This window comes from Vulpes lagopus, chromosome 3, assembly GCF_018345385.1.
Source record: "Vulpes lagopus strain Blue_001 chromosome 3, ASM1834538v1, whole genome shotgun sequence".
Taxonomy (NCBI): Eukaryota; Metazoa; Chordata; class Mammalia; order Carnivora; family Canidae; genus Vulpes; species Vulpes lagopus.
The window spans coordinates 47,288,206-47,312,162 of record NC_054826.1 but is presented as its reverse complement, the minus strand read 5'-3'; the positions used below and the strand labels follow the sequence as shown (position 1 = coordinate 47,312,162).

Genomic DNA, 23,957 nt, shown 5'->3' with positions numbered 1-23,957 from the left:
GGCATGATCCCGGAGTCCTGGGACTGAGTCCCATATTGGGCTCCCTCGATGGAGCCTGCTTCTCCCTCTGCCTATGTCTATGCCTCTCTCTCTCTCCATGTCTCTCATGAATAAATAAATAAAATCTTAAAAAACAAAAACAAAAAAAATACAGCAAAAATTCTTATATAACCTAAGGCTCTATTACAAAGAATTATGTTTTAAATTTTTCCCTAAAATTTTACATGGGTGATCTATTTATATATACAGTTAAACTATCAGCTACATTTTAATTAGTACTAACTTTTGGTATTCGCTTATTAGTGAGATTTTATTCCAAGAGCATGCTACATTATTGTAAATTATACTGTCACTGAATTCCAGAATATTTATGTATCTCAGAAACAACTCACATAATTTGACAACAAACTGGTCAGTTTGTAGATGCCTAAATTTGCTCTATCCTCCTGCCTAGACTTCTGTTGCTCTAGATATAAGGTAGGCTTCATATTTCTGTCATGTATTTATTTCCTTTCCCAGACTTCTCACTCTTAAAAATCGCTTTCATCAACCATGTATTCATTAATTCAATAAACATCTAATGAGAATTTACTAATGTTAGGTTCTGTAATGGTCACCGGAGATACTGCAAACCCTAGCTATAGTGATCTATTTGGATTTCTTCCAATGTGGAACATTTGAGGCTTTACTCCTGCCTACTAGAACAGGCATCCTGCTTTCCTTCCTTTCCATGGCTTCTACTGATTTTCCTGGATTCCATTCAAGAATTCCCTCTGCCAGAAGACTTCTCTGATTCTCAATATCTGGACTAGTACCCCGTCCTCTGTGCTCTTATAACACCTTACGCTTACCATTATCACTACATGTATGATACTGCAATTTCCAAATTAATTCATATTTCTATTAAAATTATATATACACATCATTTGAAAATCAAATAGTAATAATGAAAAGCTACCATCCTGACATACTCCTTTTCACTTCTGATTTAAATAGTAAAACCACTTTCAACATTTTTAGCTATTTTAGTATTTTCATGTATTCTTCTAACATGTGGATAACAGCTATTTCTCTTTACTTTTGAACTTTAGACATTATCTTTGGACTCCCCTAACATATATGACAATGTACCGATTATTCACAAATAAGCTACATAGCACTATGACTGGATTTCCTTTCTTGTACAAACATTTAGTTGGATTCACATTTGCCGAAGTTTTCTATGTATCATGAATCCACGTATGTAAAATCCCTTATTCCTCTCAATATGATCCAACATATCAGGCAATTTATCAGTCTCTTTAAAAGAAAAGAAAAAGAAGGAAAAGAATAGGAGGAGAGGAGGGGAGGAGAGGGGAGGGAAGGAGGGGAAAAGAGAGGAGAGGAGAGGAGAGGAGAGGAGAGGAGAGGAGAGGAGAGGAGAGGAGAGGAGAGGGGAGAGGAGAGGAGAGGAGAGGAGAGAAAAGAAAACCCATATGTGCTCTCTATGCCGGAGGCACAGTTATATTAGAGTTTCCTTTGGCCATCAAGCTGGAACTTTCCTTTACCTCTCTCCTGTGTTAGATTCCCTGACTCTCAGATCCCATGTCTTCCTTCCTCTTCCTGGATTTACTCTCTTAATTTGGTGGAACACAGCCACCAGCAGCTTCCTGGTAAAGGATATAGGGGAAGTAAAGTTTGAGGCTTTGTCTGTCTGAAAATGTCTTTTCGGGTTTTTTTTTTTAAAGATTTTTATTTATTTATTCATGAAAGACACAGAGAGAGAATGAGAAAGAGAGGCAGAGACACAGGCAGAGGGAGAAGCAGGCTCCATGCAGGGAGCCCGATGTGGGACTCAATCCCGGGACTCAAGGATCACGCCCTGGGCCGAAGGCAGGTGCTAAACCACTGAGCCACCCAGGGATCGATACCCCTGAAAATGTCTTTATTCTACCTTCATACCTGTTTAACTTTGGATATAAAACTTCAAGCTGGAACTCATTTTATTTTCCAAAAAAAAAAAGTGAAGGTGTTGTTCCACTGTCTTCCATTTTTAATGTTGCAACGGAGAAGGACAAATAATTTTCATTCCTCCTTTGAATGTGACCTATTTCTTCTCTCTGGAAGCTTTTAGGATCTTCTCTTTTACCCTCCCTGACAGTTTCAGTTTCCAATATGTGCCTGAATATGGATCTTCTTTCACTCACTTTGTTGGACTCCTGCACTGTCCTTTTTAATATGGAATCTCTTATATTACAAAAAATTTTCTAGTACTCATTCATATTCTCTCATTAGCACTCTTCTTAATCCATTGTTGGGCTTCTTAGATTGTCTGATTTTCTTATTTTTTTCTTCTATTGTCTATTTTTATTTTAACTCTCTGGATATGTGCTACTTTGTCTTCCAAATGGTCTACTAAGATTTAATTTATGCTATCATGTCTTTTTTTTTTTTTAATTTTTATTTATGATAGTCACAGAGGGAGAGAGAGAGGCAGAGACACAGGCAGAGGGAGAAGCAGGCTCCATGCACCGGGAGCCCGATGTGGGATTCGATCCCGAGTCTCCAGGATCGCGCCCTGGGCCAAAGGCAGGCGCCAAACCGCTGCGCCACCCAGGGATCCCTATGCTATCATGTCTTAAATTTCAAAGAGTTCTTTCTTCTCTGAATTATCCTCTTTATGGAATCTTGTTTCATGGTTGCAATATTATTTTGTTTTGCTCCAATTTCTTATTTTCTGTTTGCCTTTCTGATTTCCATTTAAGAGGCTTTCTTCAAAAAAGCTGGCAGTTGTAAACTATCTGTTCACTTCTTAGAATAAGTCACTTGAGACTCTTTGTTCACAATAGGTTTATTATCCAGTAAACTTCACTGTAGGTTCATGAAATAGGCTGATTTTTAAATTGGGACCTCACATACTTGTATTTTATAGGACTCTCTTATATATGTTTCTTATTCCTAAAAGCATTTTACCAATCTCCTGCTTTGGGGTTTCAAGCCCAGCTAACAGTGTTAGGATAGCAAGAACTGGGAAGTGTCTGGGAGGACTTTCAGTCCAGTGTTTCATTTCCTTTGCATCCCAGGCTATCCAAACTTCCATGAAAACAAAACAAAACAACAACAACAACAAACATTCCTGTGTCCTGCAAGAAATGGGGAGGAGTCTCTTGCTGTGCTGGAATGGGTGGGAGCCATCAGAATTAAACTAATCCAAATACGTATTTCAAATCAGTTCTCCTATTTTCAGCCACACTCCGAACCCTAGTCTTCAAAGTATCTAGCATCTCCAACTTCTGAGCTTTCCCAGGGTTCTTAGTGCAAACTGTATGCCTGATTATTAGCCTTCTCTACTGCAAGCATGTGAGTTGTATTTGGCTTAATATACCTGCAATTCATCAGGTATATTAAGCCAAATACAACTTATATATCTGGTTGCCAGTTCCAAAGTATTTCATAGTCTAGCATCTCTCCCATTTTTTTCCTTATAAGTATATTGTTGTTGTTGTTTTTAACTCCTTTACTGTCATTATAGTAGGTTTTCAAAGTGAGGAGGAGGATAAATGTGAAAATTCAATTTGCTATGTTTAAGTACAGTCACTATAATTATTTGTTTTATAGATTAAAAATTCCAAATATAGTAAAAGGAATAAAATATAACAATAAATACTCCTGCAAACCCAAGACACAGACTAAGAAATAAAACATAGATACACATAAGGTCTTTTGTATCTTCTTCTCTAATCCCCTGCTTTTCCTCAACCAGAAATGACTATCATCCTGAATTCAGCTTTTAAACAATCTCACGTACATCTTTATATTTTTACTATATAAAGAATTCATGAACATATATTATTAACATATTTGATAGAGGGAGTATCATATTATATATGTCCTTCAACAACTTTTTTCATACAACAACACAGATGCTTTCTTGGATTTAGCCAAAAATGAATGTAGCTTAGACCATTCATTTTCATTGTTGTACAGAATCCCATTGTACAACTATACAATAATCTATTTATCCATTCCCCTACCAATTGGCAGGTTTCCTTTTAGTTTTGCAATTACACATCAGGCTTCTATAAATAATCTTTTGTTTAAAAAAATCGAATTTAGGTGTAACATACATAAAGTACATAAATCAGAATTATGACCTAAGTAAATTTCTATTTATGTATACACACATAGAACTTCTATCAAGATAAAAGTATTTCTAGCTCCTCAGAAAGCAACTCTGCTCATTTTTGTGGTGAATATACTATACTTCCCCAAAGGTTATCACCATTCAGATTTCTATCACCATAAATTAGTTTTAACTATCATTAAATTGTTAATAGAATCAAAAAGTATACACACTTTATGTCTCTTTTCATTCACCATCATGGCAAATTGATTAATATAAATTCATCCAAATTTTTGCATATGGCATGTTTTTTCCCCCCTTTTTTTACAGCTTTTTGATGGACAAAAAATGGGTTGATGGACATGGGTTTCCATTTCTTAGGTGTTATAAATGAAGCTATGAACATTCTTGTACATGTCACTTGGTGGATACATAAACTTATTTATCTAACTGTGAAACTGATCAATTATGGAGTAGGCTACGTTCACCTTTAGCAGATATCACCAAAGAGTTTCCCAAAATGACTACATCAGTTTACACTCCCACCAGTAATGTATGATAGTTCATGTACTCCACTATCATCATCAAGCCCTGATTTTATCCATCTTTTTCATTTTTAGCTATTATGGCTGGTGTGTAACAGTATTCACTTGAGTTTTAATTAATATTTCTCTGATAATTAGCAATGTTAAGCATCTTCTTGTGATTATTGGCCATTTAAATACGATCTTTTGATAAGTTTGTTTAAATCTTTCCCCCGTTTTAAAGGTGAGCTTTGTCTTTTTTATAATAGCTGAGACACTCACCTACTATAAAATTCACACATTTAAAGTGTACAATTCAATGGTTTTTAGTATATTCGCAGATTTTTGCAACTATCCTCACAATCAATTTTAGAATATTTTCAACACCGTAAAAAGAAAACTTTACTAGGAAACCAATAATTTCTTTTGTTTCTACAGATTTGCCTATCCTGGAAATTCCATATCAACAAAATTACATGGTATTTGTTCTTTGGTGCCAGGCTTCCTTCACTTGGCTTAATGTTTTCAATAATCACCTATGTTGTACCATGTATCAACATTTCATTCCTTTTTATTACTGAATAAAAATTAGTCAATGTTTCATTTGGGGATATACTACTTTTATCTACTCAGCTGATGGGCATTTGGATTTTTTCTACTTCATGGTATTAGGAATAATGCTTCTATGAACAGTTGTGTAAAATTTTTATGTGAGTGCATTTCTCTTGGGTGCATACATAGGGACTAGAATTATTGGATCATATAGTAACTGTCTGTTTAACTTTTTGAAGAACTTACAGGTGCTTTCCAAACTGGTTGTACCATTTTTACATACTTACCTCTACTATATTAAGGTCCAATTTCTCCACAGCCTCACCATTATTATTATTATCTGTCTTTGCAATTATATTCATCCTAGGGGTTGTGAAGTGGTATCTCATTGTAATAATGACATGAAGTTTCCTGAATTACAGTGATTTAATTGTTCATGAATTATAGTGATGTTAAACATCTTTTCATGTGCCTGTTGGCCATTTATGTGTCTTCCTTGGAGAAATGCGTATTCAAAGCCTTTGTCCATTTCTAAATTGGAATATTTATCTTTTTATTATAGAGCTGTAAGAGCTCTTTATAAATTTTGATGCAAGTCCCTTTTCATATAAATGATCTGCATATATTTCCTACCATTCTGTGGGTTGTGTTTTCATTTTCTTGATGGTGTCATTTAAAGCACAAAAGTTTTTAATTTTGATGAAGTTCAATTTATCTCTTTTTGTCTTTGGCTGCTTGTGCTTTCATTGTCGTATCTAAGAAATCATTACCCAATCCAAAGTCATGAAGATTTACTTACATGTTTTTTTCTAAGAGTTTCATAGTTTTAACTCTTACATTTAAATCTGGTTCATTTTTATTTAATTTTTGTGTGTGGTGGGAGATAGGGTTCCAACCCCATTCTTTTGCTTGTGGATATCCACTTGTCCCAGCACCATTTGTTGAAAAGATTACTTTTTCATCACTGGCTTGTCTTGGCATCCTTGTCAAAAATAAACTGCAAATGTGAGGGTTTATACCTGGACTCCCAATTCTATTTGGCTGATCTTTATGTATATTCTTATGACAGAACTACACTGTCTTGACTATTGTTGTATTATAGTAAGTTGTGAAATTGGGAAGGGAGTGTTCATCTTTTTCAAGATTGTTTTAGCTATTCTTGATCCTCTAAATTCCCTTATGAATTTTAGGATAAGCTTGCCAAATCATGCAAGCTTAGACAGCTTAGATTTTGATAAAGATTGTGCTGAAGCTATAGATCAATTTGTGGAATACTGCCATCTCAATAGTCTTTAAGATTTATGTATGGGATCCCTGGGTGGCACAGCGGTTTAGCGCCTTTGGCCCAGGGCACGATCCTGGAGACCCGGGATCAAATCCCACGTTGGGCTCCCGGTGCATGGAGCTTCTCCCTCTGCCTATGTCTCTGCCTCTCCCCCTCTCTCTGTGTGACTATCATAAATAAATTTTAAAAAATTAAAAAAATAAGATTTATGTATTTACTTTAGAGTGAAAGTGGGAGCAAGAGGAAGAGCAAAGGCGGAGAAAGAGAAGACTCCCTGCTAACATAGGGCATAATCTCACAACCCTGCGACCAAGATCTCGACCAAAATCAAGAGTCCGATGCTCAACCAACTGAGCCACCATGTGCCCCAACAAGTCTTCTGATTCATGACAATGGGATATCTTTCCAGTTCTTAGATTTTCTTTTATTTATTCCAACAATGATTTGTAGTTTCCAGTTTATAAATTTTGTACTTCTTTTGTTAAATTTATTCTTAAGTATTTAATTCTTTTTGATGCTTTTGTAAATGAAATGTTTTGTTCATTTCATTCACAGGTTTACTGCAAGCGTATAGAAACTCAAATGATTTTTTTTATACTGATCATCTATTCTACAAACTTAACAATTTCTAAAATTAGTTCTAATAGTACTTTAGGTGATTCTTAAGATTTTCTATATTTGGGATGCCTGGGTGGCTCAGTGGTTGAGCGTCTGCCTTTGGCTCCCAGTGTGATCCCGGAGTCCCAGGATCGAGTCCCACATCCATCTTCTTACATGGAACCTGCTTCTCCCTCTATGTCTCTGCCTCTGTGTGTGTGTCTGTCTGTCATGAATAAATAAAATCTTTAAAAACAAAAAAAGATTTTCTATATTCAAGGTCATGCCATCCGTGAACTTCCTTTCTTCCAATCTGGGTGCCTTTATTTAATTTTTATTGTTTAATTTCCCTAACCAGAACCTCTAGTAAAATATTTGATATAAGTAAAGAGAGTATCTTTGTCTTGCTCTTAATCACAAAGGAAAGTACTTAGAAGTCATTAGATTCAGTTAGCCTGTATTTTTTTTAGGTTTTCTTTTGCATTTATATTCATAAGATAAATTGGTGAGTATATGTTTTTGTACTTTTATGGTGTTGGTATCAGGGTAAAGTGGCCTCACAGAATGAGTTGGGAAGTGTCCCCTAATCTTCCACATTTTTTAAGCATTTAAAGAACTGGTATTTATTCTTTGAGCATCGGGTAGAAATCACTAGGGTATCCATCTGGGCCTGGGCTCTCTGTAGGTAATCTGATGACTAATTCAGTCTCTTTAGTTGTCATACTTTTATCAGATTTCTTTATTCTCTTGAATAAGTTTCAGTGGTTTATATTTTTTTGGGAAATTTGTCCATTCCATCTAAGTTATCTAACTGGCATTCAAATGTTCATAATATTCCATTACAGTCACTTTTATTTCTGTAATGTCAAGAGTAATGTCCTCTCTTTCATTCCTGTTTTTTTTTTTTTTTTTTTTAAGATTTTATTTATTTATTCATGAGAATACACAGAGAGGAGAGAGAGAGGCAGAGACACAGGCAGAGGGAGAAGCAGGCTTCATGCAGGGAGCCTGACGTGGGACTCGATCCCGGGTCTCCAGGATCATACCCTGGGCTGCAGGCGGCACTAAACCGCTGAGCCACCGGGGCTGCCCCATTCCTGTTTTTAGTACTCTCTTTTTAGTCAATGTAGCTAAAGATATGTCAATTTCACTTTTTTTTTTTTTTTTAAAGAACCAAGGTTGGAAATCATTGACTTTTGCTATTGCTTTCAAATTTCTATTTCATTAATTTTTACTCTAATCTTTATTATATCCTTCCTTGTGTTTCTTTAGGTTTAGCTTCTTCTCATTTTTCCAGTGTGTTAAGGGGGAAGGTTGAGCTACTTATCTAAGATATCTCTTCATTTTTAAAGTAAGTATTTATAGCTATAAAATAACCTCAAATACTGCTTTAGCTAAATTTTGTAAGTTTTGGTATGTTGTGTCATTTTCTTTCCCTGAAAGTGTTTCCTAATTTCCTTTGTGATTTCTTCTTTGACTCACTGGTTATTTAGAAGTGGGTTGTTTAATTTCCACATACTTAAGAGTTCCCCATATTTCTTTCTGTTACATTATCTATGCATTCCATAGTGATTAGAGAACATATTTTGTACTATTTCAATTCTTTTAAGCTTATCAAATCTTGTTTTATGAATGAACATATGGTCTATTCTGGGTAACGTTCTGTGCATACTTGATAGGAATGCATATTTGGTGGGGGGCAATGGGGTGGCTCAGTCAGTTAAGCATCTGCCTTCAGCTTAGGTCATGATCCCAGGGTCTTGATCAAGCCCTCACACGGGGCTCTCTGCTCAGCAGGGAACCTACTTCTTCCTCTTCCTCTGCCTGCCACTGCCCCTACTTATGCTGTCAAATAAATCAATCAATAAATAAAATCTCTTTAAAAATGCATATTCTGCTGTTGTTGGGGGTGGTGTTCTATAGATGTCTATGGTCTAGTAGGTTTACAGTGTTGTTAAAGTCTACAACTTCCTTACAGACCTTCTGCCTAGTTGTTCTATCCATTATTAAAATTACATCATTAAAGTCTTCAACTATTATTGTTATTTCTGTCAGCTTCTGTTTCATATATTTTGGGCTTCTGTTGTTAGGTACATATATGTTTATAATTGCTATATTTCCTCAAGGGTTGACACTTTTAACATTATAAAATGTTCCTGTCTATCCTTAGTGGCATTTTTTGTTTTAAAGTCTACTTTGCTTGGTATTAGTATAGCCACTCCAGCTTTTTAATGGTTGCTGTCTATGTGATATATCTTTTGCCACCCTTTTATTTTCAATCTATTTGTATCCTTGAATTTAAAATGTGTGTTCTATAGATAGCATGTACAAGAGTAATTTTTTAAAAATCCAGTCTAATACTCTCTGCTATTCATTGGGTTGCATAATCCATTCTGAATTTAATGTTATTGATATTCTGAGATCTATGTCTGCCGTTTTTGTCATTTTTTTCCTCTAGCCTCCCTCTATTGCTTTTACATTAAATGAATATTTTTTAGTGTAACATTTTAATAACCTTAATTTTTAAAAGATTTATTTATTTATTCATGAGAGACAAACACACAGAGGCAGGGACATAGGCAGAGGGAGAAGGCTCCCTGGCAGGGAGCCTGATGAGGGACTCAATCCCAGGACCCCACGATCACAACCTGAGCCAAAGGCAGATGCTCAACCACTGAGCCAGCTAGGCACCCCCTACTATATACTTTTTAGTTACTTTCTGGAGAATTTCCCAGGTCTCACCATATACATCTTATCAGAATCTATCTCAAATTTATATTACTTAATTCCAAAGGATAAAGAAATGTTTTTCTTTAATTTTTATTTATTTATGATAGTCACACAGAGAGAGAGAGAGGCAGAGACATAGGCAGAGGGAGAAGCAGGCTCCATGCACCGGGAGCCCGACATGGGATTCGATCCCGGGTCTCCAGGATCGTGCCCCGGGCCAAAGGCAGGCACCAAACCACTGCACCACCCAGGGATCCCAAGAAATGTTATTCCTATATAACTCTATTTTTCTCCTTTTTTGTAATATTATTATCATATGATAAAATATACTACATTTTTATATATTACAAATCAACAATAAATCATAATTATTTTTTAATTTCATTTTATATCTTTTAATAAAGTTGAGAGACAGAGCAAAAATATATGTCTAAAGTGTTTGTTAAAAAAAATAAAGTGTTTGTTATATCAACATTCTTATTTATCATTTTTGGTTCTTTTTTATTGGTTCTTGTGGATTTGAGTTGCTACCTTGTGCCATTTTCTCTGCCCCCAACTTTCTTCCCAACTATCTTCTTTGTGCTATTATTGGCAAATATATTACACATTATATATGTTATATGCCATCAATATAGTGTGTAAAATATGTAATTAATGGCTTTTTAAATCAGTTAAGAGAAAAAGTACTATATTTTATAACTGCTTACTTACCTTCACTAGTGTTCTTTGTTTTCATGTGGATTTATCTGAAGTCACTTGCTTTCAGCCTCAAGTGTTTCCTTTCCTTGTTTTCTTACAGGGCTCTAAAAGCAATGAATTCTGTTTTTTGTTTGCCAATGTCTTTAAAATTCCAAGGTGGATATGGAATTCTTGGTTACTAGTTCAGCACTTTGACTATATCATCCAACTATCTCCTGACCCCTACTGTTTCTAAAGACTAGTCAGCTGTTAATCTTATTGGTGTCTCTTTGCATGTATTAAGTAGTTCTTCTTTTTCCTTTATTTTTTTTTAAGTTTTTATTCAACACTTCCATAAATCACCCAGTGGTCATCACAAGTGTCCTTCTCAATCCCCATCACCATTTCACCCATCCCCCCAACCACCTCCCTTCTGGTAACTGTGATAAATATTTTTTTCTCTTGCTGCTACCAAAATCTTCTCTTTGTCTTTCAATATTTTTACTCTGATGTGTTTTTTTTCTTAAAGTTTTTATTTATTTATTCATGAGAGACACAGAGAGAGAGAGAGAGAGAGAGAGAGAGAGAGGCAGAGACATAGGTGGAGGGAGAAGTAGGCTTCATGCAGGGAGCCCGATGTGGGACTCGATCCCGGGACCCCAGGATCATGCCCTGGGCCGAAGGCATGCACCAAACTGCTGAGCCACTCAGGTATCCCCTATGATGTGTTTTTAATGTGGAGCTTTTTTGTATGTCTTTGATGTGTAATGTTTCTCATCAAATGTGTAAGTTTTAAGCCATTATTACTTTATCTATTTTTTAAAGATTTGAGAGTTCACATGAGGTGGGGAGGCACAGACAGAGAGGAGAGAAACTCAAGCAGACTCCCTACTGAACATGAAGCCCATCTTGGGGCTTGATCTCAGGACCCTGAGATCACTATCTGAGATGAAATCAGACACTTAAGACACCATCCTCAAGTTTGTTAATATACTGTTTAAATATATACTATTTAGGCCTTCTAATGAACTTTCCATTTTCAATTATGATACTTTTCAACTGAAGAATTTCTATTTTTTCTATTTTTAATAATTTCTCTTATTGAAGTTCTCTATTTGATGACATTTTGTTATCTTACTTAACAAAACTTAACAATATTGAGTCTTCCAATTAATAGATCTAAGGATATATGGTATGTATTTATGTAGGCTTCATTTAATTTCTTTCAATGATGTTTTATTAGTGTTCTCAGCTGTCCCAAGAGTATATATATACATTTTCAATCTCCAAGATACTGCTAAATTACTTTCTAAAAACATTTTACTAGTTTCCACTAACAGTGTATAGGAGTGTTTGTTATTTTACTTCCTCACAAATATATGATTTCATCAGACTTTTAAGCTACCTCCAGCTAATAGGTAAGATATGGTATCTCACTATAGCATTAATTTGCATTTTCCTAAGTCCATGAAAGGATGAACATTTTTTTCATGTTGACTGGAAACTGATTTTCTCTTCTGTAAATTATTTATTCATATCTTTGGCCCATTTTTCTACTAGGCTGCTTTTCTCTTATTGATTCATAGAGACTGTTTACATAGCTGGATATTGATTCTCTTTAAGTTACATGTATTGGGTCTTACTCTATGTCTAGCTTGTCTTTTTATTTTATTGTGTATTTTGAGCTCAGACATTTTTATTTTTAATATAGATAGAATTAATCAACCTTTGGGTTCATAATTTGGGCTTTTTATGCCTTAAAAAATATCCTTCTTATCCTTAAATCATAATCTGCTTTTCACACTAAGAGTCTACTGACTTACACAGATTTGATTTTTGTATGCTGTGAATAATCCAAATTTTTACAGTTATAACCAAAAGTCCAGCATCCTTTATTGTAATAGTCTGCCTTTTCCTTATTTACATGCCATTTCAACATGTAAGTGGGGTAAATTTTATAAGTTTTTTTAAAAGATTATTTATTTATTTATTTATTTATAGAGACAGAGACAGAGACAGAGAGAGAGGCGCAGAGACACAGGCAGAGGGAAAAGCAGGCTCCATGCAGAGAAGCCTGACGTGGGACTCGATCCAGGGTCTCCAGGATCACGCCCTAGGCTGCAGGCAGCACTAAATTGCTGCACCACCTGGCTGCCCTATAAGTTTTTATCTGCTGATCTTCTTTAATTAAAAACTTAGTTGAGGGATCCCTGGGTGGCACAGCGGTTTGGCGCCTGCCTTTGGCCCGGGGCGCGATCCTGGAGATCCGGGATCGAATCCCACGTCAGGCTCCCGGTGCATGGAGCCTGCTTCTCCCTCTGCCTGTGTCTCTGCCTCTCTCTCTCACTGTGTTCCTATCATAAATAAATAAAAATTAAAAAAAAATAAAAAAATAAAAATAAAAACTTAGTTGAGAGATGGACCATCCTATGGGTCATTGTATTCCTGGTCTTAATATACAGTAGTTACTTATTAATGTTCATTGGATAGTAAAAATAAATTGGCAAGAGGGAAAGAAGTGTAGCACACACAAAACATGTCATAGAGTAGAATGCAGTGTCAAAAAAAAAAAAGGTTGCAAAGGTAGGCAAAATCTGACCATAATAAGGTGTCTATTTTATACATACCGAGAAATCAGTAAGAATTTTAAGCAGAGAAATTCTGCAAATTTTAAAGTCTAACAAAAGCAAGTATTAAGACAACATACAGCACTATTCAAACAACTACAAACTATCCAAACACTTGGGGGAGGGGGCAACTTGATAATATCTGATCAAGCTGAAAATATGTAGTCTACAGCCCAGCAATTCCACTCTCAGTATTTACCTTCAAGATACTCATACATATGCATAAGGAAAAAGGTATTAGAATGTTTACTGTAGAATTTTCTGTAATCTTTAAAATTGGAAACAATCTAACATATATTGACAGAAAAATGAGTATGTAGGCACAGTAATATACAGTAATACCATTCAATAATTAAAATAAATTATAAATATATGTATTACCAGGCATAAATCTCAAAAACAATGTTGATCAAAAACAGCAAGCTCCTGCATACTAATTTTCTATAAAGTTAACAGTACTATTTTTTGTTCATAATTACATAGGGATGCAGAATTGAACAAAATCATGCATGAAAATGACACTAAATTTAGGATGACAATTACTTTGGGGGTAAGAAGAACAGAATCAGAGCAAGAACAGGCCATTAACTTTTTTTTTTTTAAAGATTTATTCATTTATTTATGATAGACATAGAGAAAGAGAGAGAGAGAGGCAGAGACACAGGAGGAGGGAGAAAGAAGCAGCTCCATGCCTAGAGCCTGACGTGGGACTCGATCCCGGGACTCCAGGATCGTGCCCTGGACCAAAGGCAGGCGCTAAACCGCTGAGCCGCCCAGGGATCCCCTAACTTTTTATTTAAAAATATACAGAAGCAAATAGGGCAAGGCATTCAGATCTTACAAAGCTGGACGGTGGGTACATGAGTGTTCATTACATTATTCTCTCTGGTTTTCTACTGAGGGAAAGATTACTTTGGAGGCAGTATGGAAAATGGACCGGAGTGGGGAAAAGGCAAAAAAGGAAACAAAGAGGACAGTCAGAAGACTTTTGAAATCCAGTGTGAAATGACAAGCAGTAATAATGAGGATAAAAACTGAGGACCTGAGAAAAAAGTGAAACTGAAAGATAGTTAGAAAATCAGCAAAATTAGGTGACAGATTAGATATAAGAACAAAGTGGGGGATCCCTGGGTGGCGCAGCGGTTTGGCGCCTGCCTTTGGCCCAGGGCGCGATCCTGGAGACACAGGATCGAATCCCACATCGGGCTCCCGGTGCATGGAGCCTGCTTCTCCTTCTGCCTATGTCTCTGCCCCCTCTCTCTCTCTCTCTCTCTCTCTCTCTCTGTGTGACTATCATGAATAAATTTAAAAATTAAAAAAAAAAAAAAAAAAGAACAGTGTGGAAATTTTGGGTTCACAGTCAGTCATTTTTCCTCAAAACTGGAAAAGAGGTGGAATGGGTTTCAGGATGTGTTTAAGACCTACTGAGACTGAAGGGCCTACTCAGTATCACAGTGAAAGATCCAACAGGAGACAATACAGAAAAGTGATTAGCATCACAGGCTCTGTTATCATAGGTGTCCTGGGTTCAATTCAGATTCAACCACTTAAACACATTAATTAACCATTCTAGACCTCAGTTTCCAAATCTGTAAAAAGGGGTGGGCAGGTGTCAATAAAAACAACCATTCGCACAGGGCTTTGTGAGATGAAATTAGATATCTGTCAAGTGTGAAGTCTTTGACACAGACTACTTCTTTAATAAATGTCTACGGCTACCATTTATGATGCTTCTTTCTCATTTATAGCATACACTTCTATTCTATACATTACTTAAGATTCCTCTATGATTCCACCTGGGTTCCTGAAGCACTTATTATGCATACATAACTTCAAGATGCTTAGCAACACATCTTATTTAAACTTGCTTAATAATTTCACTAAAGTCAGCATCATTTTCCAACTCAAGAACATACCCTTTATCACATGAATGTATTATGTATGAGATTTATTCTCCACCTTCAAGTAACTCATCTGGGACTTTTAAAAAATTTTTTTAATATTTTATTTATTTATTCATGAGCGACAGAGAGAGAGAGAGAGAGAGAGAGAGAGAGGCAGAGACACAGGCAGAGGGAGAAGCAGGCAGAGCCTGATGTGGGGACTCGATCCCAGCACTCTGGGATCACGCCCTGGGACGAAGGCAGCCGCTCAACCACTGATCCATCCAGGGATCCCCTCATCTGGTATTTTAAAAGAGGCACCCTTGTATAAGTTTCATACCATATAATTTTTGTCTGATTCTAATTTGTCTTACTATCAAACGTTTATTTCTAGTTACTCCTTTTTCTCCCTAATGGCCTCATTCAATGGCAGCTAAATTCTAAGAAAATTTTATTGAAGTTAATCCTAAATGACAATAACATATCACAATATATTTGACAAAGGAAGCATCAAGCTATATCACTTTCTTAAAAAGCAAAGAAAATAAACCTGAAATATACTAAAGGATAAAACTAACAAAATCAAACAAAAGTTTTTCCACTATTATATGACTATAACAAACAGAGAATCATAAATGTACTAAAGGTTACACTAGATTTCCCATAGGAAAAAAGCTCAGTTCAATATAAAAAGCTTATTCTAAATATTTCCAATAAGAAATCCTTCAACATTGCTAATAGAATCTATAAATCCACAGGAGATAAGTCTATCCTTAGGACTTCTTAACAGAGAAGGCTTGGAAAGAGTTACTATTTCAGAAGAAGAAGAAAACTTCATAGATCTTACTCCATGTCACAGTATTACTAAATATCCAGTTAGGGTTCACATAAATGACCTCGATAATCCCTCATTATGCCTTAAGATCAATTCATCTAAATTTGCTGATGCTAAACTTTCAATTATCATACTATGAGTGTCCTCTACATTAAGGTGATTTAACTGTGGCCTCTCAAAAACATGTCTAGTGCTCCTGGTCCTCAACAGTTTTGTAAAAATGCTGAACAATGAGAGAAAAATATACTGGAAATCACATAAATAAGTGCATGCCCCTAAAGTCTCAGAACTACTAAAAGAGTAATAAACCTCTTGTCTTAAACCTTGAGATAAATATAATAAGGTAAAATCTATTAAAATGTTTAAAGTAATCTTAATTATTTGACTAACCACATAAAAAATATTCACTAACTCTGCCAATCATTCTTCGAAGAAAATGGTAAATCTAGGTACAAAACAAGCAAATTAATCTCACATTGTCTTCAATACCAATTAGTCAATCGACTTCTACCTCTTAGGTAGAAATTACATAAATGTATCATTCAGTTTAGAACTGTTAGATGTGAACATCTTTCTTCATTTTTTGGTAACATTTTTTAAAAATCTAGTAAATCTAGTAAAAACCTACCTTTGAGGTTCTTTGAAGTTGATCACCAACATATGTTTTACGAAACTGATCCAAAAACCACAGAATTGCAAGCTCTATTTTCTCATTAGAACATTGAGGCAATCCAGTATCCATTAAAGATATAAGCTGAAAAACTCTTTTCGTGAAGGAGAAAAAAAAGCTTCAGTGACAGTTCTTATAGAAACAACATTAAAACATTTATTGTCAATTTAATGTAATATATAATCACTTTAAAAAGTGGAAAAATACAAAAGCTCATAAAAAATATTTTTAAAACCATCTGAAATCCTACTACTAAGAGATACTACAATTTGGTCTAATTCCTTTTAGTCTTTTTCTTAAAACATACACATACACATATATACATAGAAACCTACAAGGACATACACTTACTATTTCACTAAAAATTTATATATTAATGCATAAGGCAATATACATATATCGTATGCATATATATATGTAAATCCCTAATTTTATATTATATATATATACATAGATATAAATATTTGTATCTATATAAAATTTACCTTTTAATAAAAGAAAAATGATACTGAACATGTAGCTTTATATTTTACCTTTTCATTAAACCTATAATTTTTATATAATTATCTATTTGGGGGATCCCTGGGTGGCGCAGCGGTTTGGCGCCTGCCTTTGGCCCAGGGCGCGATCCTGGAGACCCAGGATCGAATCCCACGTCAGGCTCCTGGTGCATGGAGCCTGCTTCTCCCTCTGCCTGTATCTCTGCCTCTCTCTCTCTCTGTGTGACTATCATAAATAAATAAAAATTTAAAAAAAAAAAAAATTTAAAAAAAAAAAATTATCTATTTGGGGGTTACATGATTCAAAACATTTTTAAAAAATCAAGAGGTCCACCAATCAAGTTATTAGCATTTTTTCAATGAATAATAAAAATTTCACCTGGAAAAACTTACAAGATAATCTTAATAAGATCAAGTATTTTTAATACAAGTATACAACTATTATTACCAGATAATCATAAGTGAACTGAAGGTTAAGTCATATTTCCTAGAGAAAAAAATTTAATTCAATATAATGAAAAGCTTGGTCTAGAATTTTCAAGAGAAATCCTTGTATTACCTATCTATTTTCATTAAAAATTTCCAGGGGATGGCTGACAAGTGCCTGGTGTTAACAAAATCAGATTATAATCATCTTTTAAAAGCCAAGAGGCAGAGGTCGTTGGGGAATAGCACTTTTTTCTCCTTTTTCTAACTATACACAAAGGCAGCTATGTCTACCCTGACACTTCCTTCCTGCACACTTCCTTCCATGCATGTACATAGGAACATACACACATACTGTTAATAGTTTCTATGTTCTTCCAGAGATTTTTTTAAATGTATATACAGTCAAATGCAACTATATATTCTCCTTCCAACTCCTTTAAACATATGGAATATACTATAGTTACAATTCCAAATCCAGCCTTTTCCATTTAACTACCTTACAGATCTTCCCATGTCAGCCATCAAGAGCTTCCTCATTCTCTCTTGCAGCTGTTTAACATTTTATTATATGAATACACCATAATATTTTCAAATACTCTCTACAAATGGGCATTGTTTATAATTTTTTTGCTGTTGCAAAAATGCTGGAATTATCCATCTTGTACACATCATTTCACACATACATTACAATATACACTACTAAAAGTAAAACCACTAGTTTAAAGAATTTTATTTTTTTATAATCTTGATAGCTATTATTAAATTGCTCTCCATAGTAATTGAAACAATTTATATTTCTATCATTAGTCTATGAGTGTAGTGTCTATATACACTCAGATAATTCAGATGACATGAAACTATAAAATTCATTGAAATCTGAAAAACGACATCCAGTACAGTTTTATTTTGTATTTCACTCATGTATGTGAAGTTAAAATTTTTCCATGTTTTTAAGCCATATATATGTCTTTGTCTGTTACCTGTTTGTCCATATACTTTGCTAATTCTATTAGGCTTTTTATTTTATTTTATTAGGCTTTTTATTGTTGATTTCTACAAATTCTTTACATATTAGAAAACTGAGTCCTTTGCCTGTGATTCAGCTTTAATATTTTTCCATGGTTTTAATTTGTCTCCTGACTTTATTTTTTTTTTATGCCATGCAGAAGTTTTTGTTATACTAAATTTGTATTAACTTTTAAAGATTTATTGATTTATTTTAGAGACAGAGAGCATGAGTTTGTGTGTGTGTGTGGGGGGGGGGTACGGAGAGAGGGAATTTTCAAGCAAACTTCCCATTAAGTGCAGAGCCAGACTCAGGGCTCAATCCCACCACCCATGAGATCATGACCTGAGCCAAAACCAAGAGTCCAACACTTAACTGACTGAGCCACCCAGGTGCCCCTTTAATCAATTTTTAAACAGATTTTGCATAGTAACAAGGTCTTACCTAAATCTGAGGTATTTTTGTTTCTTTTCTTTTTTTTCTTTTGTTTTTTTACATTTACCTTTTTGATACATTTGAACTTATCTTGAACATGTCTTGTGAGATATGGATCAACATTTTTTCCAAATGGCTACTCATGTGCTTCAACACCACTTCTTTCTTGTATAGTCTATCTTTTGCTCACTATTTCAATTATACCCCTTATCATATACACTCAATTATATCCCTTATCATATACAAATATATCCCTTGTCATATACCCTTATGCATTCAGATTGTTCTTTTTTTCCTAAGAAGATGTGTTTGTTCTGCAATTTTGAGAGGAGTGATAAAGCTTTTAGTCTGTGTATTTTTGAATTAGCAGATTACTGGGAGTAATTTTTAGTTAAAAAAAATAGATATATACATCAAACTGTGTCTAGATCCAGGTGATTTTTCAAGTGACTTAAACAGACATATCTTGTTTTTAATTCTTTCCTAAGTGAGACTTCCCTTTTCCTACTCTAGCTCTTTGTTGATTCTATGTACTCGCTCCTTCATTTTTATTTCCTTTTAAGAGCATACCAAAATCCTAGGAAGAGGGAAAACCAGAAGACAGTTTGTTGGTATGTCTTTACAACTCAAGTTAAACTGGCGATTTGCATCTGCCTAAGAGGAAATGGGATCCCAGCAGGAAAGCAGGAAGGAGTTCCCAGCACAATACATCATCCATTGTCAAAGAAGTTTTGGTAGTTGTAAAAGAAGTTCGGCTGCAACATTCTAATGTCCAAATAACCACGGCCTAAACAATATGGATATTTATTTCTCTCTGTGGCAAATATCCAAGGCAGTGCTCCAAGACTAGCTAGTGCTCCACAGTGTATCAGAGACTCAAGTGCCTTTCATCTTGTTACACTTGCCTCCATTCACACAATCACTTTTTGTCTACGATGGCTATTTTAGCTCCACCCATTATGTCCATATGTCTTGCACATACCACATCTGCTTACATCCATTTGCCTAGAGCACAATCACTTAGCCACATCTAGCTGCAAGAGTCTAGTAAATCTTTAATCAGGTGGCCACACGCCTGGCAAAAGAATCAGGTATTCTATTACTTCAGAAGAAGGAAGGAATAAACACTGTACAGCTAGTAGTCTCTGCCACAGTGCCATTCAAAGATTTGTGGCCACTTTGAAAAGTACTTAAGACCAAAGCTTGTACCGCATATATAATATTCACTTTCAGTTTTAATTTATTGTCCTGCAGCTATTTTTTTCTTCATGTTAAATTATTTTTGGTAAAGAGCATGGAGGGAATAAAAAGACAAATATATCATTAAATATTGTTAATCCAAGTATAATCACCATTTAAAAATTCATTTCAAATTCAAAGAAATGAATTTTGTATACTCACTTGTTTGTATCTCTCTACCTACCCAAATAAATAAGTATTCATGCAGTCAATAAATTTCTGAGGGCCTACTATATGGTATATGTGCATTAGAAGTTCGGAATATAATAGTGAATAAGCCCTCCAGATATCTATAGTCTATACAGGGAAAGACATATAACAAATGATTCAGATAAAGAATGACAAGTGCTGTAACAAACAATACAAAGAAATTAACGAAGATTCATAATATTCTAGGATGGAACAGGGCAAAGAGTGTGTTGAGGGAAAGGAGAAAGCATGTGTAACTACCTAGAGAGGGAAGAAAAAGCATGGCTCATTTAGGAGCTGAAAAAGTTAAATATGTCTATAAAGCAATCCCTGGCAGGAGATGAGGCTAATAATAAGACAGGCAGGAGCCAGATCATGAAGAACCTGATAAGCCATGTTGATTTTAATCCCAAAAGCAATGGAAAGCATTGCAAAGTCTGAGCAGAGCCTGCTTCTCCCTCTCCCACTGCCCCTCCCCCTGCTCATGCTTGCTTTCTCTCTCTCTTTCAAATAAATAAACAAAATCTTAAAAAAGAAATAAAAAGAAAAAGAAAAGAAAAGAAAGCCAGAGAGGAACCAAGGTGTCCATTTAAAACTGTAGCATGAACCCCAGAGAAAGATACAGAGAGCTAAAATGGCAGGGGACATAGAAACAACTGGACCAACTGGCCTAACTAGAAGGCAGAAGTGACAGGATATGAAGATGAAGACTATGTGGATGTTGGTGAGAGAAAAAGAAAAGTTAAGGATAACTCCTGGGATGCAGGCTTAGACAAACTGAAGAGATGGTGAGACACATGAAGAGAGTCGCGGCTGGGAGTGGAGGGAAGACAGCTTAATTTTAGTCACTAAATTGAAGACACGTGCGGAGCAGAACATGCAAATGAACATGCAACAGCTTTTTGAAAGTCAGAAGACAAGAATTACTAAAATAGGAGAAAATCACTGAGCAATGCTAAGGGCTCAACTGAGGTAAAACATGGTATCTTAATTGACAAATGTTACCTTTATGCAGAGATGTGCAATTTCTTTTTTTTTTTTTTAAGATTTATTTATTTATTTATGATAGACAGAGAGAGAGAGAGAGAGAGAGGCAGAGACACAGGAGGAGGGAAAAGCAGGCTCCATGCCGGGAGCCTGATGCGGGACTCGATCCCGGGTCTCCAGGATCGCGCCCTGGGCCAAAGGCAGGCGCTAAACCACTGAGCCACCCAGGGATCCCCTGTGTAATTTCTTTCATAATCACTCAACAAATTAGTGAAAACTCTGAATTCCTTAGGGTTAAGGTTTGGCTAGGCAGATGAGATAAAAATACAGCCGTGCACAAAGCAGATGAAGCTTATTCCTCCCTTACTCTAGAGGAACAAACAAACATCAAGAGGTAATAAGTATTGTGGAAAAAATAAACTAGGATAAGGATGTTAGTTTGGATTGGGATGTCAAAGCAGGAAGAGACAGCTGCATACAGACCTAACTGAAGTGAAGGAGTACTATAGAAACATCTAGGAGAAAGCATTCCTAGCAGAAGTGCAAAGGCCCTAAAGTGAGAACATATTTCCAACACTCGAAAACACCAAGGAGGTCAGTGTGGCCAAACTGAATGAGAAAGGGTAGGAAAGGAAGTCAGAGAAGTAGTACAGGAAGCTCTGAGCCATGACAGGGACTCTGGAATTCTCATGTGTGAAAGGAAGCCTCTGGAAGCTTATGAATAGAGCAGAGTAATATGATCTAATGGGAAAGAAGTTGAAGTCATCCATAGGATAGCAGAGTTTGGGAGAAAGAATAAAACAAAACTCTGAGCTAGCTGTCAAAGGTGTTGATGAATGATGAGGGATGACAGGGAGACTAACAGGCCAGAGAAACAACGAGGGAAGGAGGGTATCATAACTGAAAGAAGCAGTCATTCTACTAGCAAGAGCAAACTGGGAGGATATAAGATGAATAAAACAAAATCTCCGGGTAATCTCTCAAGAGGTTTATATTCTGGTAATGATGAATGAAACTGAAATGACTATAAAATTATCTGTATTTAATTAGAACTGCATGACCTGAGCACAAATAAATTTATTTGCTAAGTTAAGGAAGCATATTTAAATGTTAAAGTAACAAGTTTTAATTAAAATTATCACAATATTGGGAGCTTTTATGAATATTAACCTTTTCCTGATAAAATAGCATATAGGTTTTTGGCAGAAGCTTCATGATCTTCCAATTTGGTAGTGTTTTCTCAGGAGTGAGAAAAGTATATACCAACACATTGAAGGCAACAGTATTACAGTGCCAGTTACTTCTTCATATGAAATTGGTATTTTAAAATTCTACATAAAACATCATTCTTATTTAATTTAAAAGCTCAGATTTTAAAACATATTTATATCTTTTTTATGCCTCAGTTTGAATCTGCTTAGCCCTGTTTACATACCCACCCACCTCACCACTATCTCTCACCCTCTCTCACCATTCCTTCACCACTACCTCACCACTACCTCTCACCCACTACCCTCAACCACTTGCCTTGCAGCTCCCGTAAAGATTCCCACAGTTCCTGCAGTTGTACATCCTCACTCAGGGGAGAAGAGAGACCTCTGACAGCTCCAGCCCCTACCTCCCAACTCAGCAGGACAAAAGTTCTGGTTTCCCCAGTGGCACCTCAGAGAGGCCAGGGAACAAAACTACTCCCCAGGAGGAGACTTTAATAAGAAATGGGACACAGAAATAAGCCAACGGAAAACTGGCTTGCCTACAGTCCGTCCTCCCACCACCATCATGGACTGTTCAAACACAGTGGTTCTATGTGGCCTCTGGGGAAATCTCCTGTAACAGTGAGCAACCAGTGTGTAATGCACCACCTTATACATTTGATTCTCATTATTCATGGCAGTTATGTTCTATAAAGGCATTGTGAAAACTGAATTAGTGAAGACTGAACCACTGCATTCCCAGAGGAGATACGGGTTAGGTTCCTAAGGAACTATGATCATAATATTTTCATCAACTAACCCACACATAATTTTGTTCTTTGTGTGTTTCTTTTTAAAGACATCTTATTTAATATACTGTTGATTCATTAACATTGAACTCATAGCCAGTACCACAACAACCTGTGCCTGAACAAGGCTTACCTAACGTACATATTTTCTCTGTAAGGTACTTTACAGCTTTTCCGTTGTGCTTAGGAACACTAGACAGCATTTCAGCACTACATTGGGGACCACTGTAAATAGCAAAACCACCAACAAAAAGCACAAAAATGTGAGATATATGGGACTAAAGAAGACAATGAAAAGGACACTTATTTACAGTATGAGAGTGTGAACCAAAAAGAGCATCTGATCAACTTCAGCTGGAAAGTGGGTATCAGGGAATGCAAAATTTTCACCACCAAGCACATATCCACAAATGACTATAGTAGCACGAGTATTGGTTCTGGGGTTACCAATAAATTTTAGCAAGTACACAAATCTGCAAAAAAGGAATCTGTGAATTAGGAGCACTGACTCTTTGTTTTCTCTTACTCTCTCACTCTTCCTTTTCCTTCATTTTATTTTTCCCTTGAAAATGCACCTTTCTTCCCATCCCTCAATAAAGCCTTAGACCATTATAGACTTCATCTAACATTTTGTTTTCCAGGGAATGGCTAAAACATAAATCAAATCTTATTTAAAGTTAAATATGT

At 35.6% G+C, this 23,957-nt stretch overlaps 1 protein-coding gene across 6 annotated transcripts in view; it reads right to left on the bottom strand.

Moving 5' to 3' along the window:
* RANBP17 (RAN binding protein 17) overlaps positions 1 to 23,957 on the bottom strand; it is a 310,774-nt gene that overhangs the window by 221,468 nt on the left and 65,349 nt on the right. For all 6 annotated transcript variants that reach the window (XR_005986931.1, XR_005986932.1, XM_041750025.1 and 3 more), the window contains one exon: positions 16,442 to 16,577. Coding sequence is in view for 4 of the 6 variants with exons in the window: in XM_041750025.1 (XP_041605959.1) it covers positions 16,442 to 16,577 (136 nt within the window). In the remaining 2 variants the exon portion in view is untranslated. The remainder of the gene's footprint in view (positions 1 to 16,441; positions 16,578 to 23,957) is intronic.